The sequence below is a fragment of the Sciurus carolinensis genome, chromosome 3 (assembly GCF_902686445.1).
Source record: "Sciurus carolinensis chromosome 3, mSciCar1.2, whole genome shotgun sequence".
Classification (NCBI taxonomy): Eukaryota; Metazoa; Chordata; class Mammalia; order Rodentia; family Sciuridae; genus Sciurus; species Sciurus carolinensis.
In genome coordinates, this window is record NC_062215.1 from 148,374,553 (window position 1) to 148,391,143 (window position 16,591).

The 16,591-nt window shown below is 40.9% G+C and overlaps 1 protein-coding gene across 7 annotated transcripts in view; it reads left to right on the forward strand.

Moving 5' to 3' along the window:
- Cflar (CASP8 and FADD like apoptosis regulator) overlaps positions 1-10,064 on the forward strand; it is a 43,106-nt gene extending 33,042 nt beyond the window's left edge. For all 7 annotated transcript variants that reach the window (XM_047543193.1, XM_047543188.1, XM_047543187.1 and 4 more), the window contains 2 exons: positions 6,623-7,133; positions 8,932-10,064. In XM_047543193.1, the coding sequence (XP_047399149.1) occupies positions 6,623-7,133; positions 8,932-9,070 (650 nt within the window). In that variant the 3' untranslated portion in view covers positions 9,071-10,064. The remainder of the gene's footprint in view (positions 1-6,622; positions 7,134-8,931) is intronic.
- The last annotated feature ends 6,527 nt before the right edge of the window (positions 10,065-16,591 follow it).

Consider the following 16,591-nt stretch of genomic DNA (forward strand, 5'->3'; position numbering starts at 1 on the left):
GTGTAAGATAGGTACTATTATCTCCATTTTCAAAGTGAGCAAGCTGAACAGTGAACTATCTTCCTAATTTTTCTAGTATGGAGTCTAGGATTTGAAAGCCTAAGGTTTAAACCACTTTGCTTCAGTATAAATTCCATCAGCATGGATAGAGTTGTTTACTTATCTCTTACTATGTATCTCCAATACCTGGAACAGTACCTGGCACATAGATGCTCAGTGAATATTTGTTAGGTGAACAAATGAAGGAATAAGCTCTTCTAGTGTCAGTGTGTTCCCCAAACCATTCCTTTTTATCTTGAGTTTAGTAGACTCTTCTGTTTTCTCCTTCTAACCTCAAGTAACTTGACTTCCATCCAAAGAGTTTGCCAGTCCCCTAAATATTTTTAGGTTTATTATTTTCTTTATCTAATAAATGTTTATCGAGCACCTACTGTGTACAAAGTACCACCCTTGGCCCGGTACAAAGCCAATATGGAGGCAAAGAGGTGGAGTCTGCTTTTGAAGTCAGACTGTGAGTAAAGACAGGTTTATTCTTTGTGACCTGTTTTTCAGAAGAATCCTTGCAGGGGTTAGTAACCTCTTCTTGAGGCAGACATTAATGCTTAGGGATTTGGTGCTAATTATGTCAGTTTGGTAGAATTAAAAAACAAGTCTATGGTGTTTTGTTGTCTGCGTCAGTGACCTAGCAAAGCTTGGCCTATACGGGGCCCTGATTGGCCGTCTGAGCATCAGACCTCTTGATCTTGTTAGAAAAGTAGAAAAAAATAGATCACATTACTGATAGGTGGACTTTGGGGGTTGGACTGAGGCTCCTGATGTTTTCCTGGCTTCTGAGTAAAAGATGGCGTTTGCAGATTTTAAGAAAAAGGTTTTTTTCCCTTTCTTTTTTCTTCTCTGCTATTTCTGAAAAACTTGGTTTTTTTTTTTTTCCTGTACTTTAAAACAGGCTAACTCTTCAATTTTCTAGCAGACATTGCAGGTTTCCTCTTCTAACAGGGCAGCAGGAGTAGAGTGGAAACCCTTAGCTGGTACTGCTGCCTTGAACTCTTGACTTTCTCTTCCTCTTTTTTTTTAATGGAATAGGCAGAATCCTGAACAAGTAGCATTTTCCTGTAGTAACACTTCTAGGAAAATCTCTGCAAAGGGATCAGAACAACCACTGAGGCTTCTGCTGATGAGCAACAAAGACAAGTGGCAAGTGACATCTGAGATGGTGGGTAGAGCAGTAACCACATGCTTCTGACCAGCTGGAAAGCCCAGGAAGGGGCACCTCCTTGTTCCCCGCTGCTGGGATTACTGTGCTCTTCTGGAAGGCTTCTTCGTGGAGGCAAGGGCCAGGAGTCTATAGGCACTTTGTTTTTCCTTCTGGGCATTCTTATCCTCTGGGACTAAGCAGCTATTTACTTGAAAGCCTACCATCATTAATGGAATTTCCCTTCAAATCAGAGTCACTCAGAGGCTGCCCTACTTAGCAATCCCCATTTCACAGAGACCATATATTTAGTGTGTATGTAAGAATTATATCCATGATCCCTGTAGGAGAACCCAGGTATTTCAGAAATTAGAAGTTTCTAGAGTTTAGGAAGATGACATGCTATGTATACTATAATTTATAGAACCTTCCAGTGGGGCCCAGGATAGTACCCCATAATCAAATATGTTAGTATTTTGTAGAAAAGTGAATGAATATTCACCACTAAATGGGATAGATCTCACCAGTTCAGAAAAGGTTTTGCCACCAAATGATTTGGGGGAAAGAACTTAAGATTTTCTGAGCCTTTGAGGTCCTAGAATGTGGATGAGGGGTTTTAGATACATGGAAGAACAAAGTATTTTTAGGTTGTCTGGGACACTCCAAAAACCTCTCTTGACATGCAGCTGACATATTTTTTTTATACCTTTATTTTATTTTTATGTGGTGCTGAGGATCAAACCCAGGGCCTCACACATGCTAGGTGAGCACTCTACCACTAAGCCACAACCCCAGCCCCTACATATTTATTATTGATATAATTTTCTCCAAATATAAGTTGGTCTGGAAGGAATCACTGGTAATCATCTGTGCTTTATGAAGAAGACATTTAAAAGTAGTTTATAATTTTAAGTGTGTGTAGATTGTGTAGTAAAGCCTCCTTGTCTTAGCTGAACAAGTTGGATGTACACCAGGTAATTCTGTTCCCACCTCCTCAGTCAGTTTTCATCCTCAAATCTACTTGGTGGTGGAGGGCAGGGTCCTTGGCCCTGTTTTTTCATGTCCCAGTTGAGAGGGCACCAAGGAAAAGGTATCTTTTAAACTGGGTGATCTGAGACACTGGACTTGCTTCTTGAACCACCTACTTTTCCTAGAATCAGACTGAACCACGTGACATTTCAATCATTGTTTTATGTGCATGTATAGGCTTTATTTCCCCAAGATTACAAGCTCCTCTAGGACAGGGACTACCTGTGTGCTTGATCTGTATCCCTTATCCCAATGTTTCTCTAAGGTGAGAGTGGAACTTAGTAAAACCTGAGTTCTGGTTTGGTCAAGTCAATTTGAGAAATGCTCTATAATTGTTCCCCTCTCAGAGATTCACAAACTGTAGCCACCTTGTACAGGGTCGGAGAAGTCCTGTACAGAACTATTTTGACCTTGTCAATCTGGCATTTCCCACATAATTGGAGCTCAGAACTTCTGTGCCCACTCAGAATACCCTTCCCATCTTATATTCTGCTCATGTGCTTTATGTTTATTGAACCCGACCTAGTAAGGATGCTTATTAAATGATTGCAAATTCTCTTTCTTATTTATTCTATACATTTATTTAATGGAGCTCTTGTCAGGGAAATTGTCGAGACAAGTTGCCCTCATTTAGATAGAAGTGAATTCTAAATTACTGAAGTCATGACATTTCACTGGATTAAGTTCCTTGGGCTCGATCATGATCACCCAAACCTGTAAAAAGTGCTGACCATGGTCCTTCCACCAGCAGCCCTGTACAAGTCCAGAAGAAGAAAACCTATTATTTCAGGAGGTTCCTCTAAGGAACAGTTGAAATTTACCAAGCTAGGTCTGGGGTGGGAGTGGGGTGACCAGGCTGTGTAGAAAGAGAAGTGGGACTTCTGCTTTTTGTTGAAGTTTTTTCCCAAACTCAGCACCCAAATTTTTCTTCCTCTATTTGTTGACAAAGTCATGTTAGTGAAGTGGTACATGGAATGCAGAATCTGTCTGCCCTGAGCTCATTTTAGTTGAGTATGTAGAGGCCTCCTTTGGGTCTGAAGAGGCCCCACAGGCTCCTTGGCTTGGAATTAGAAATGGCTTCATTTATCTTCTTTATGATTAGTCCCTTATATTTGAGTAAATACTCAATTTGCAAGCATCTTTACAGAAATCTCACTGGATCCTCACAGATGCCTTTTGAAGAACATGGTTTAGTCTATATCCCAGCTACTTGGGAGTCTAAGGGAGGAAGATCACAAGTTCGAAGCTGCCTGGGTAACAGAGATACTCAGTCTCAAAAATAAGATTTAAAAGAGCTATGGGTGTGACTCAGTGATAGAGTGCCTGCCTAGCAAGCTTGTGGCCCTGGGTTTGATCCCTACCCACCACAGGACATAAAACAAACCCAAACATGGTTTAGGTATTAGTATTAATCCCATTTTACAGATGAATGAACAGAAGCTGTCATTTACTCAGTCACACTGTCACTCTTCACTCTGTAAATTAGGCTGGGCTGTCTGCTCTTGCTGACCCAAGAAGGGAAACAACAAATGCCAGCTTACATCCCCACCCACCCTACCTTACCATCTAACAGAGGAAAATACGATACTAGCGAGTAAGCTGTGACTTTAGGCTGTGTCTGTCGGGTGACTTCCTCTTGCCAGAGGGATATTGGAAAGTCGCTCTGTCTTGTTCGGAGGCCCATCCAGATTTGGTGTTCTTCTTGGCCTCATTTGTGGCATCTGGGACTGGCAGGGTTTTCGGTTTTATCTCTGCCTTTACCTTTTCTCTCACTCGTTACATTAAGTAAGGTTTTCCTGCCCCAGACCCCATTCCCATTCCCTTCTTAGTCCATCTGCTGGTATAGATCAGTCCTCCTCTAAGATGAGGCAAGGTGGAGGCCCGAGGGGGAGGGGGAGGAGGCTGAACTTAAAATCCGATTTTGTGGTTCCAAGACTGGTTCCTCTTTTGCCTCCTACCATGCAGCTGCCTGTTGGTTGCCATGTGACAGGGACTACACCAGGGAACCTAGATAAAGGAGAGAGCTAGAAGGCACCAGGACAGCATGTCAGCCCCTTCCGCACATAGAAGCATGTGAGGGACTGTGGTGAGCTCTCCTTCAAGGACTTTGATAAGGAAGGGCATTTATCAGTGAGGAAAGAGGGTTTTGAAGGAAGGGAACCAGCTGGAGATAACAAGTAAACCCAAGAGCTTTGAATCTGTTTCCCTGTTTGCTCCTGCCCCCTAGAGGAGAGAGCACTCCACCAAGAGAAATGTGTCACCAGTGGAAGTGTTTGGAGTGAGGTGGCAGTGGCAGCACTGCTCTCCTGGTCCATATTGTCTTGTTGTCCTGTCCTGGGCCCAACATGGGTGTGTACTGGGCACCGAAGCCTTGGCACACCCTGGGCAGATGGCTAGGGTCGGCGCAGCCAGGCCTTTCCACCACACGGCGCTCTGAAGAGGGCAAGTGCATTTACATGTTATCTGCAACTTGTGAATCCTGTCCCCACTTCCTTGATGTCAGTGCTTATTCATATCAATGTTGAAGAACCTTCCTTGTATCTCTTCATTATTATAGGATATAATAATTCATTTTTTCTCACTTCACTGTGTTCCAAGCAAGCAAAAGAATAAAGTAACTACAGTCTTAAGTAATGGAGACTATCATCCCCCTTTACTGAGAGAAGGCAAAGGACTTGTCTCATGAATTATTTATCTAACCTTGTGTAAAAATCACTTCAAAACTTAGTGACTTGAAGCAACAATACTAATTTAATTATATTTTTCACAATGTCCGTAGATCTGGAATTTAGAATAAGCTTAGCTGGGCTATCCCAGCCCATTTTTCTGGTGAGGTTGTGGTCAGTTGTCAGCAAGGGCTCACTGAAAACTTGGTTGAGACTGGAGTATCCCCTGCTAAGGAGATTCATTCCTGTGGCTGGGAAGCTGGTGCTGACTGTTGGTGAGAGGCCTCAGTTCTTCTGCCTGTGAGTCTCTCCAAGGTGACAGCTGCCTGAGTGTTCTCACAGGCAATTCATTCAAATAAAGAGAAAGAGTCCAGTGGAAGTTATATCCTTTTGATGATCTAGCTTTGTCAGTCACATGCTATCACTTCTGCCACAAAATTAGAGAAATGTAATGGGTAAATCAAAGGCACATTGGATTTTGGGGGGCAAGGGGGTACCAGGGACTTAACTCAGGGGCACTGGGTCACTGAGCCACATCCCCAGTCCTACTTCATATTTTATTTAGAGACAAGGTCTCACTGAGTTGCTTAGCACCTTACTTTTGCTGAGACTGGCATTGAACTCGAGATCCTCTTGCCTCAGCCTCCTAAATTGCTGGGATTATAGGCATTTGCCACCACACCCGGTAGGATGTGGGATTTTTGAATGGGGAAGAGAAAAAAAATTCTGCTATTAAAAAAGATATAAATTGGTTTATGAGGGTGTGTTTATTCCTCCACAAAGGGCAGACTGAGCAGATAAGAAAAATGAACTTGGTTGCATCTGTAGGGCCATTGAAACTTCTGGAAGATGGACAAAAAGATTCTAAATGAGAGTAGGAACTAATATTTACTGAACACCAAGAGTTTACTTGTACTGTTTAATCCTCACAGCAGTCTTGTAAGGTGGATTGTCATTCCAGCTGAAGCCAAGGAATTCCACTTTCTTAAAGTCATATAGCCTAAGGTAGTATAAGGTCAGGGCTGTCTGGATTAATGTCTGCTCTTGCCACTACCTTATACTGCCCCTCAGGTTGCCTGGGAGAAGAATCTTTGGGAGTTTTATAGGGAATCTTGGCCAAGACTCAGCTGCTCAGGCAGAGGTTGGTCACTCTGGGAAGCAGATTGTGATAGGAACTGGGAAGTCCAGAAATGGTCTTGAGTTAAACCAAGGGGCTTCTGAATCAGTCCAAGGCAGACTGAGGGATCCTCATGACCTGTGCTGCCATTTCTACAGCCATTTGGGACTAGGCTTGGATTTACACTCTGCAAACACTTCCATTCCAACAAATGTAGGTTATTGTTAAGGCTTGTTATTTTAAGAAAGAGCCTTTTGAAAAATCCCCAACTTTGTTTCAGCTGAAAAGAAAAAGGTTTTGTTCTTGTTCGATTGGACTGGAGTGGACTCAGTCTGTGTCTATGGCCACATATGCTGGTGGTGTCAGGCAGAGGCCGTGGTGTAGTAGAAAACAGACCACCCTTGTCAACCTGGAGCAAGAAAGTCACATATTTCATGTTTTGGATTTCTTCCATCCCTCCTGTCTCAGTTTTCAGGCCCCTTAAAATATTGTCACACAGAAACAAAGAAGAAAACGAGACTAGACCATGCCTAGAATTCCTACCCAGTTCCTAGTACTCCAGTTCCTTGGGCTTTTCTGACTCAATTGTTGTTTTCCATGTTTGTTTATTTTCTCCAGAAGTTCTTCGACACACCTTCACTTCCCTAGGCTATGAAGTCAAAAATTTTTTGCATCTTCCTGTGAAAGATATAAAAGATATACTTCACCAAGTTGCCAATCTGCCCCAACACCAAGACCATGACAGCTTTGTGTGTGTCCTGGTGAGCCGAGGAGGCTCCCAAAGTGTGTTTGGCGTGGATGAGACTCGCTCAGGGTTATCCTTGCATCATATCAGAAGGTTATTCATGGGGGACAAATGTCCTTCCCTCATAGGGAAACCAAAGCTCTTTTTTATTCAGAACTATGTGGTGTCAGAGGGCCAACCGGAAGACAGCAGCCTGGTGGAGGTCGATGGTCCTGCAGTGACCAATGTGGATTCCAAGGAGCCAAAGCCTGGGCCAAGCACAGTTCACCGAGAAGCTGACTTCTTCTGGAGCCTGTGCACTGCAAACGTGTCCCTGCTGGAGCAGTCCTCTAGCTCACCCTCCTTTTACCTGCAGACCCTCTCCCAGAAACTGGAGCAAGAAAGGTGAGCCACCTAGCAGGGGATCAATTCTGACCTCTTGTTTATTGTCCTGCTACCAAGACATTTGATGTCATGTTTGATGCCTGTCATGGAGGAAAGAGATTTTTCCTTCCCCATGAGTGTTGTCTTAGGGGTAAAATATAGACCCAGCACAAATTATGAGCCCTTTGTGTTAGTCAGCTTGTAGTTTGGATATTTTTCTTTAAAGCTCAGAAATTTTTTTAAAAAGTGTTTTTACTACAAGAGCATACATAAAATCATAAATAGAGATGCTGAAAACAGAATGTAACAGGCATTTATAACCCTCCTAACTAGAACCATCTTCTGTTAACCATCTTCCGGACTTTTTTTTCTGAGGGAGGGGATTTCCACACAATCATAGATACAACCAGATGGAAGCATCATCTACTATTACTTACATCCCGTTTTTAGTTTGCTTAATGGTAGATCACAAATGTTTTTGCATGTCAGTAATCACATGTAGACAACATCCTTTAAATGTCTGCAGAGCAGCCAGAGATATGGCTATAGCTTGTTTTACTCAACTGACCTTCAGTCATCAGATAGTGTTTTGCTTTTACACAAAGAAAGTGCTAAAAACATCTTAACAGTTTGACATCTTGCTTATAAGAACTATTTCCGTGGGTGAATTCCTAGACGTGGAACCACTGTGTCAAAGGGCATGAAAAACTTTGGATGCCTCTGACCTGATCGTCTTCTAGGACACTTATGCCAGTCTCATATGAGAGTCCCTGTGTCCCTGAATTCTCACTGGTACTATAGGCTCTTTTGTTTTTCCATGTTTTGACAGTTTGATGGGTGAAAAATGATATCTGACTGTTCATGTCTACAGATTGTTGTTGTAAACAATAATCCCCCATATCTGAGGTTTTGCTTTCTCTGGTTTCAGTTACCCAATCAACAACAGTCTGGAAATATTAGGTAGAAAATTCCAGAAATAACAAACTCATAAACTTTCAACAACTTTTGAACAGAATATAGTTGTAATTGTTCTATTTTATTATTGTTGTTGTTAATCTCTTTCTGTGTCTAATATAAAATTAAACTTTATTATAGGTATGTAGTCTTGGAAAAAGCATAGTATATGCAGTATATATATATGGAGCTAGCTGTGGATTCATGTACCCACTGACAATCTTAGAATGTATCCCCTGTGGATAAGGGGACTGCTATAAACATTTATGATGTTAATTGGTAAGAATGCTTTCCTAAAGAAACATTGGCATCCTGGTTTCCAGACAGGCTGAATGAAGCCACAGTACATCTCATGTGTAAGATTAATTGGCCTTTCTAGTTGTTCCCTAATTATAATTGAGAATGATATTTCTGAGCCACCTGTTGAATGCATTCTTGGTTGCAGATCTGAAGACCCAGGAACAAATATCACAACTTTCTCTCCCTGGTCCACTCTTAGTGGCTTATCAGGAAGAGAAGGGCCATAGCTAGAACAAATAGGGCTTCAAAGGTAGATACTCCATGAGCCAGTGGTATTATTGGCCTTTTATACCCATTCTGCCTTTGCATAGTTGACCCAGGTGGGTTATCATCTAGCCTGTGTGTTCTTAGAGAGTAAAATTCTGCTCTTGCAGGGAGGGAACTGTGGCTGTTGGACCAGTGCCACCAACTGGTTTGAATCATTGGTGAAGCAGCTTGAGGAGTGTCTCGAAAGGAACGGTTTCAAAGAACTTTCACGTCTGTTGGCTTATTTTACCCTAATGACAATCTGTCTTCTCTTTGATATTTGCATGGCATTAAAATTTGCCTTTCTCATTTCCTCCAGAAAACGCCCACTTCTGGATCTTCACCTTGACCTCAACCACAGAGTGTATGATTGGAACAGCAGAGTTTCTGCCAAGGAAAAGTACTGCCTCTTTTTGCAACACACCCTGAGAAAGAAACTCATCCTGTCTCCCACGTGAAAACCCAAACCTTTCTTCGCCTGGAGGTCTCCATTCCTAGAGAGAGAGAGAGAAAGAGAGAGAGAGTGGTTTTCAAGCTTGCATGCATGTGAGTGGTATGTGGAATAAGATCCTGTTCAGTGTGAAATGACTCTCTATGAGGAGTGCTTGACTATAAGTGGGGTTTGAACTGTCTGAGAAGAACAGATCAACTTTGGAAGGGAAATCCTCAAAACTTTAAAAACTGAGCACTATTGAATTGGTCGAGTAACAATCAAGTGAATTAGAGATACAGAAATAAGCTTTTAGAGTGTGTCCAATTAGCCTGTAGGTATCCATACTCCATCTCAAAAAGTTAAATGTAAATATAGATTGCGGAAGTCAGAATAACAAATACAATCTTACCTCTTAGAAACAACCACAGTTAACCAAAACTTTGTACATCACCTTGCAAACTTTTTTTTTGTACCCAAGATTTGAGTGTGAAAGAGGGGCTATCTTAGTCTATTCGGGCAGCTACACAAAATGACTTTGGACTGGGTAACTTAAATAGCATGCAATTATTTGTCACAGTTCTGGAAGCTAGCAAGTCCAAGATCAAGGTGCTGGCAGATCCTGTGCCTGGTAAGGGTCCTCTTCTTGGTTTTCAGAGGGCTGTCTTCAGTTCTCACATGGCAGAGAGAGAAACGGGGGGAGAGGGGGGAAGGAGGAAAATAAGAGAGGGAGCAGGAGGGGAGAGGGAGAGAGAGAAACTCAGTATATAACAGTGGCCTTATCATTTAGAGGTCACTTCTCCATTTATGTAGGCACTTCTGTAAATTTGACAGTTAATCAAGTCACCCTCCTAATTGGGGCATGGCCTAAAAGGAGACTACTGTTAAAGAGACATTTAAAGTTGTTTGTTATTATTATTTATTCATTTATACATTTTTTAAAGTTAATTGTAACTGGTCTGTGTCTATATGTGTGTATTTTTATACATTTTGCCATGAAGTAAGTACTAAGGATCGAACCCAAGGAATCTTGACCACTGAGTTATATTCCTAACCCTTTCTATTTTTCATTTTGAGACAGGGTCTAACTAAGTTGCTTAGGGCTTTGCTGAGTTGCTGAGGCTGGCCTTGAACTTGTGATTCTCCTGCCTCCATCCCCAGCCCTTTTTATTTTTTATTTTGAAACGGGTCTCACTTAAGTTGCTTAGATGAGGATGGAAAACTGATGGAAAAAAAAGTTACTTACTGGGCTGGGGAGATAGCTCAGTAGGTAGAGTACTTGCCTTGCAAGCACAAGGCCCTGGGTTCGAGCCCCAGCACCGAAAAAAAAAAAAAAAAAGTTACTTACTGATACCAGTCATGGGAAATGAGAGAGGAAAAATGTGAAGTTTTTAAAAATAATTCTTACCCCATAAATAGAAATAGCATGTTAATTAAACATCAACTTTTAAGATTCAGTGCTAGTTGAACTGAAAAATTCTGCTAAAACTTTGATCCTAAAATTAAAAAAATGAGAATTAGAGTGTTACATCATTTCAACAAGTACTTCAACTACTACAGAAATTGCTGAAGTTCCAAATAAAACTTTAGTCACCAATTAGTGATGTAAGCAATAGTCATAGGAGACACATGTTTTTTGGTTGAAAAGTGCTTCCAAAGAAAAACAATAACTGGTATAAATGTTTCTATGAAGCAACAGGAGGGGAAGATGCAAATTTAGCTACAAATGTTTAACCTTTGCCCAGTGTTAAAGTAACAAAGGGACAGCCTTAGCTAATACACTTGCCAAGGAAGTGTTCCTTCTGCATGAGGGAGATCAGAGAACATAGGCAGACTAAAATTTAATACAGACAGCACTTGTCTTGTCACTGAAGCCAAAAGAACTTGACTTCATCTTGGAGCACAAAGCACAATTTGACTTCAGTGCCACCTACAACACATTTTGTTATGTTGAGACTTATCATTCAACACTGTATTGGCAGATTTAGATAACTTCATGAGTAATGTTTGAACAGTAAAGATGTAGTATGGTAGGCAGTTATTATAAGGGTATAATGTAAGTTGTTTTGAGCCTCGCTAAGTTGCTGAGGCTGACCTCAAATTTGTGATCTCCTGCCTTAGCCCCCAGTTCTCTGGGATTACAGGCATGCACTACCACACCTGGCTATTATTTTAAGTGATCTTGCTGTTGTTGTTTAGTGAGTGGGGGAACTCCTGCAGTTATCTTTATATTTAATCTTTGCTTAGGGGCACCAGGAGGAAGTACTGTGTCTGCATGGCACTTTGAATCAGCACCCCGTGTTAAGTATTATAGAGGAGACTTGAGAGGAATCTTTTTTTTAAAATATATTTTTTAGTTGTAGATGGACACAATACCTTTATTTTATTTATTTTTATGTGGTGCTGAGGATGGAACCCAGTGCCTCACATGTGTGAGGCAAGTGCCCTACCACTGAGCTACAACCTCAGCTCCCTAAGAGGAACATTAGTGCAACTTTGCCTTCTCCAGTTGCATCTATACCAGGCTACAAGCATTTTCTATTTATTCTGTTTCCTTTCATTAACAGTTACAGCATCTTGCTCTTGTTTCGAGGCAGTAATTTACCTCAAACTGCCATGTATAGCATCTTATTTGCTTTCTTCCCATGTTTTAGATACACAGAAGAAACATAGTATTTATTTATATTACTTTTTAGTTGTGTGTATGTTAATATGTTACTAAGATAACATAAACAACCAATAAATTTAGCAAATTAAATTTCTTTTTTTTTTTTTTTTTCCCAGTACTGGGATCAATGCAAGGGTCTCATGCATGCTAGGCAAGTACTCTGCTACTGAACTACATCTCCAATCCACTATCAAATTAAATTTGTATATGTAATAATGATGAGTTCAATTAGATACTTTATTTATTGAGCCGAAACCACAGATCTAATATCAAGCATCAGGCAATCCCCCAGCCCCAGTGAAAATGTTTTCTCCCGTGAGTCTTGCTCACTAACAAGGGGTGTGGTGTGGAAGGAAGAGGGATGATGATTATAGGCCCAAGACAAATGGGAGAAATGAGGCCTTGCCTGCCCATTCCTACCTCAGAGCTGTTCTGAGGAGGAAATGAAGCTTGCTTATGAGTGTGTTTGATTATGCCACTGAATATGAGCTGCTAGGAAGGTTGAACCAAATCTTGAAGAATTGAAGTCTTTGAGCAGGTTGAGATGGAGAAGAGGAAGTGTTGCAGGAGAAGACATAAATCACATGAGGGAGCACTTGTGAGAGAGCTCAGTGAGAGAGCGTGGATAATGGGGAGTGGTAGCTGGGAGACGGCTGTGTGTACGTGGGGAAAACTCTGAAAGCCACTGTCTTTGTCTTTTAGACAGTTGTCATGTAAGTTATTTTCCTTATTTTAAAGTGAAATCTTTGATTCCTTCTTTTATACTTGTATGTAAGCATTGGATTATCAAGTGCTTTTTCTTTTTCACTGTGTAGAGTTTTTAATGAAATATTTTTGACATCACAAATGACAATTATATATAGATAAGGATCAATGCTGATGTACTGAAAAGGGAATGAAATGCCTATTTTATTTATTAAACTTATTTATTAAATAAAATGTTCTAAAATACACATGAAGACTCTTAAGATATTTCTTTAAGGCAATAGCCCTAAATATAAGCAATAAGAGAGAGACAAAATTGGTGGATTAGAGGAACTTTCCAGTTGCTCCACAGCTTGGGATTCAAACAATGGGAATACTGCTTAGTAAGATGGGTGACTGAGGAAATTCACTGAAATTCAGTAGATGATGATCAGACAGAGAGACTCGGAAATTCTGGGGTTTCAAACAGAGAACAAGAAAGAGTTCATCAGAGCCAACTGAGGGTTGCAGCACCTCCAGGTCACTGAGAGAGGAGGGATAACACTCAGGGAAGAGAAACACAGCAGACAAATTTGGCGCTGGAACACCTCTAGAATAAAAAGGCAGTTGGACCTTAGCTGGTCCAGAGGCTGCACAGAGCGCTGATGTTTAAAGAATGCCCAGGGTCTCTCAACGTGGGAGCTGAGGCAGGGAGATAACTGGTGGAGGTCATGAAGGAGCTTGTTGCTGCAGAACCCAGGAGAGCATAGTGAATACTGCTACACTGTCCCAGCCAGTGTTTACTGTGGCATAGGGCGCACCTGGCAATGGAAGCAGGAACAGAGAAGGTTGTAACCATGGGGACTTAGGTTAGAGATGCAAAGGGGAGTATAGCTCTTTCCCTTCAGGTCTGGTGGATTGGGCCACCAGCTGAAGAGGGTCAGGAAACTCAAGAGGCAGATATTAGCCCTGGAAGGCCATATTCACAGGCAGTGGAGTGTCTGAGACCTGCTGTGCTCCCTTCACCCAGGGTGGTTGGTTACCAGCCCTACAAGTAGAATTCTGGGGAGGCCCCTGAGGTCCAGATGCCCAGAAGAGATCAGCATCTACCTGCCCCTTGGTATGTGTTGATCTAATTTCTCTGGAGTAGATAACACCTGACAAAGTTCCAAATTTCTGATCAGAGCTAGACTTCCCATTTAGAACTCTGCAGCAGCTCCACCCTGGGAGAGCATCTATTCTAGTCTGTCCAGACAAAACTCCAATGGACAGTACTTCCCATTACATTCTACCTTGTACTGGTGAGTAGGGAAGCTGAGAACATTTCAACGAGTTTTGGTTTCAGGCCACTCCGGTCAGCAGCTTGGTGAGCAACACAAAACGAGGAAGGGTTTAATAACCTCCAGCCCTTGCTCTCTCTAAGGGGTGCATAGCCCAAGATGAAATGGAAAGAAGGACAATCTGGTAGTCTGGTAGAGGCATGAACATCTATCCTTGTCAATAGTTTCAACCACCTCAGTGGATATAAATTTTTTTTTATATTTGAATTTTGTTTTTGTTTTTGTTTTTTTAAATTTATCTTTTAATTTTTTTACAGACTGCATTTCGATTCATTGTACACAAATGGGGTACATCATTTTGTTTCTATGGTTGTGCACGATGTAGATTCATACCATTCATGCAATCATACATGTACATAGGGTAACGATGTCTGTCTCACTCCACCATTTTTCATACCCCCCTCCCTCCTTTCCCTCTACACAATCCAAAGTTCCCCCATTCTTCTCTCACTCCCCACCCTCCCACCCCATTATATATAATTCTCCTCTTATCAGGGAAAACATTCAGTCTTTGGTTTTTTGGGCTTCGCTGATTTCACTTAGCATGATATTCTCCAATTCCATCCATTTATTTGCAAATGCCATAATATTATTATTCTTTATGGCTGAATAGTATTCCATTGTGTATATATACCAGAGTTTCTTTATCCATTCATCTGTTGAAGGGCATCTATGTTGGTTTAATTCTTTAATTTTTCTTTAAGATTTTTTTTCTTGCATTTGCTAACTGACATATGTATGTATATTTCTTTTTTTATAATTTTTTCCTTATTATTATCTTTTTTTTGGGAGGGACAGGCCCTATTTTGTATTTTATTTAGAGACAAGGTCTCACTGATTTGCTAAGCTCCTCGCTTTTGCTGAGGCTGGCTTTGATCTTGTGATCCTCTTCCCTCAGCCACCCAAGCCACTGGGATTACAGGTGGAAGTCACCACATCCAGCCTTTTTTATTACCTTTTTTTTGTATTTTTGTTTTTGTTTTTGTTTTTTTTGGTACTAGGGATTGAACCCAGGGCACTCAACCACTGAGCCACATCCCCACCCCTTTTTATATTTTATTTAGAGATAGGGGCTTGCAAAGTTGCTGAGGCTGACTTTTGAATTCCTGATCCTCCTGCCTCAACCTCCCAAGCTACTGGGATTACAGGTGTGTGACATTGTGATATTTTGTTTTTTGAAGGTTTTTTAAGTTTTAGTTTTCATCTCTTGTTACTTTCTCTACTTTCTTCTCCCTGTAATAACCAGATTTTCTTCTTCTTTCTCTTCCTATGTCTGTATTTTGTTTATTTTATTTTTTCCTCTCTCCTTTATGATCTTCACATGATATTTCTCTTCTGTCTTCTCTCTTTTCACCTTTTGAATATTCTAAACTTCCTTTTGCCTTCCTATCCCATTTTTATTTCTCTGAATTATCTGCATTTTTACCATCTTTAAAAACTATTTAGCTTATATAACTTCCACCCCCATCTTTTATGTTGCAGTGGTTATTGGTATTATGGATGTTGTAGTTGACACCTGGTGTTTACTTCAATGCCATATGTAGTTCATGGCTGTTGTTTGTTGTTGCTATTGTTAATTTCTGACCCCACCATTCTTGTTTGTGTGGTTATTAGTGTTATAGATATCATGGTATATACCTGGGACTTACTCTAATGCTGCATATTGTTTTCTGCCCCATTGCTGGTTTTTATATCCCCCTTTTCTGTGAGGAACTGGAAATCTAGTATGACACTACAGGTTCATGGAGTAGACACTATACTGCTGAGCTACACCCCAAATCCAGCTAAAAGACAGCATACTTGCTCCACATACAACCCAACCCCACTCAAATTTCAGCAATGCTTTAACACAAAACAAATGGGGAGCAAAAAACCCCCAAAGAGGACCTCAGTAGAAACAGCTAGGGAGGGGTCTCAGGTTCCACTTATGGACATCTGCTCCAATGGCAGATGTGGACATCACTCATATGTGGTGTCTCAACCTAGAGCACTGCTAAATACAGACATATAGACTTGTCAAGTTTAGAAGAGCAAACACAGAGGATATACCTTGTATGTCCTGCTGTATACAATACAACTGCCTGATCTGCAGAAAGACCACACTCTTGTGTGTCCTACAGAAAAAGTGGGCTCCTCAAGCTCCAATACAGTACAGTGCTGCATCAAGGTGTACTAATCATTCCCCCAAACAATCAGGGAAACTATACTACAAAACCCACTTGGAAATATATTCAATAATTTGCAATATTATGTGTCCCAGAACACATAACCAAGAGAAGGCTGTACCCTCAAAAAGGCCCTCACATCAAAGTAGAAGAGAACTCCATTCAAACAGGTGAACAAATCATAACAAAAACCAGAAATATAAGAAATGTAACAAAACAAGGTAACATGACACCTCCCAAGGTTTATAACTCATCAACAACTGACTCCAAAGATATTGAAGTAGATTAAAACACCAGATTAAGAATTCAAAAGAATGCCAGGTGTGGTGGCACACACCTGTAATCCCAGCTAATCAGGAGGCAGGAGGACTTCAAGTTCAAAAGCCAGTCTCAGCAACTTAGCAAGGACTTATGCAACTAAGTCATATCCTATCTCAAAATAAAGCATAAAAAGGGCTGGGAATGTGGCTTAGTGGTAAAGCATCCCTGTATTAAATCCCCAGTACTGTCCCCCTCAAAAAATCAAAAGAATGATTATAAAAGTATTAGCAACTCACAAGAGAACGCAGAAAAGTGAATGAAACAAAGCAGTCAGTATAGGATATGAATGACAAATTTGAGAGAGATACTGAAAAGAACCAGACAGAAATCATGAAAATGAAAGGTACAATAAATCAAACAAAAATTCAGTA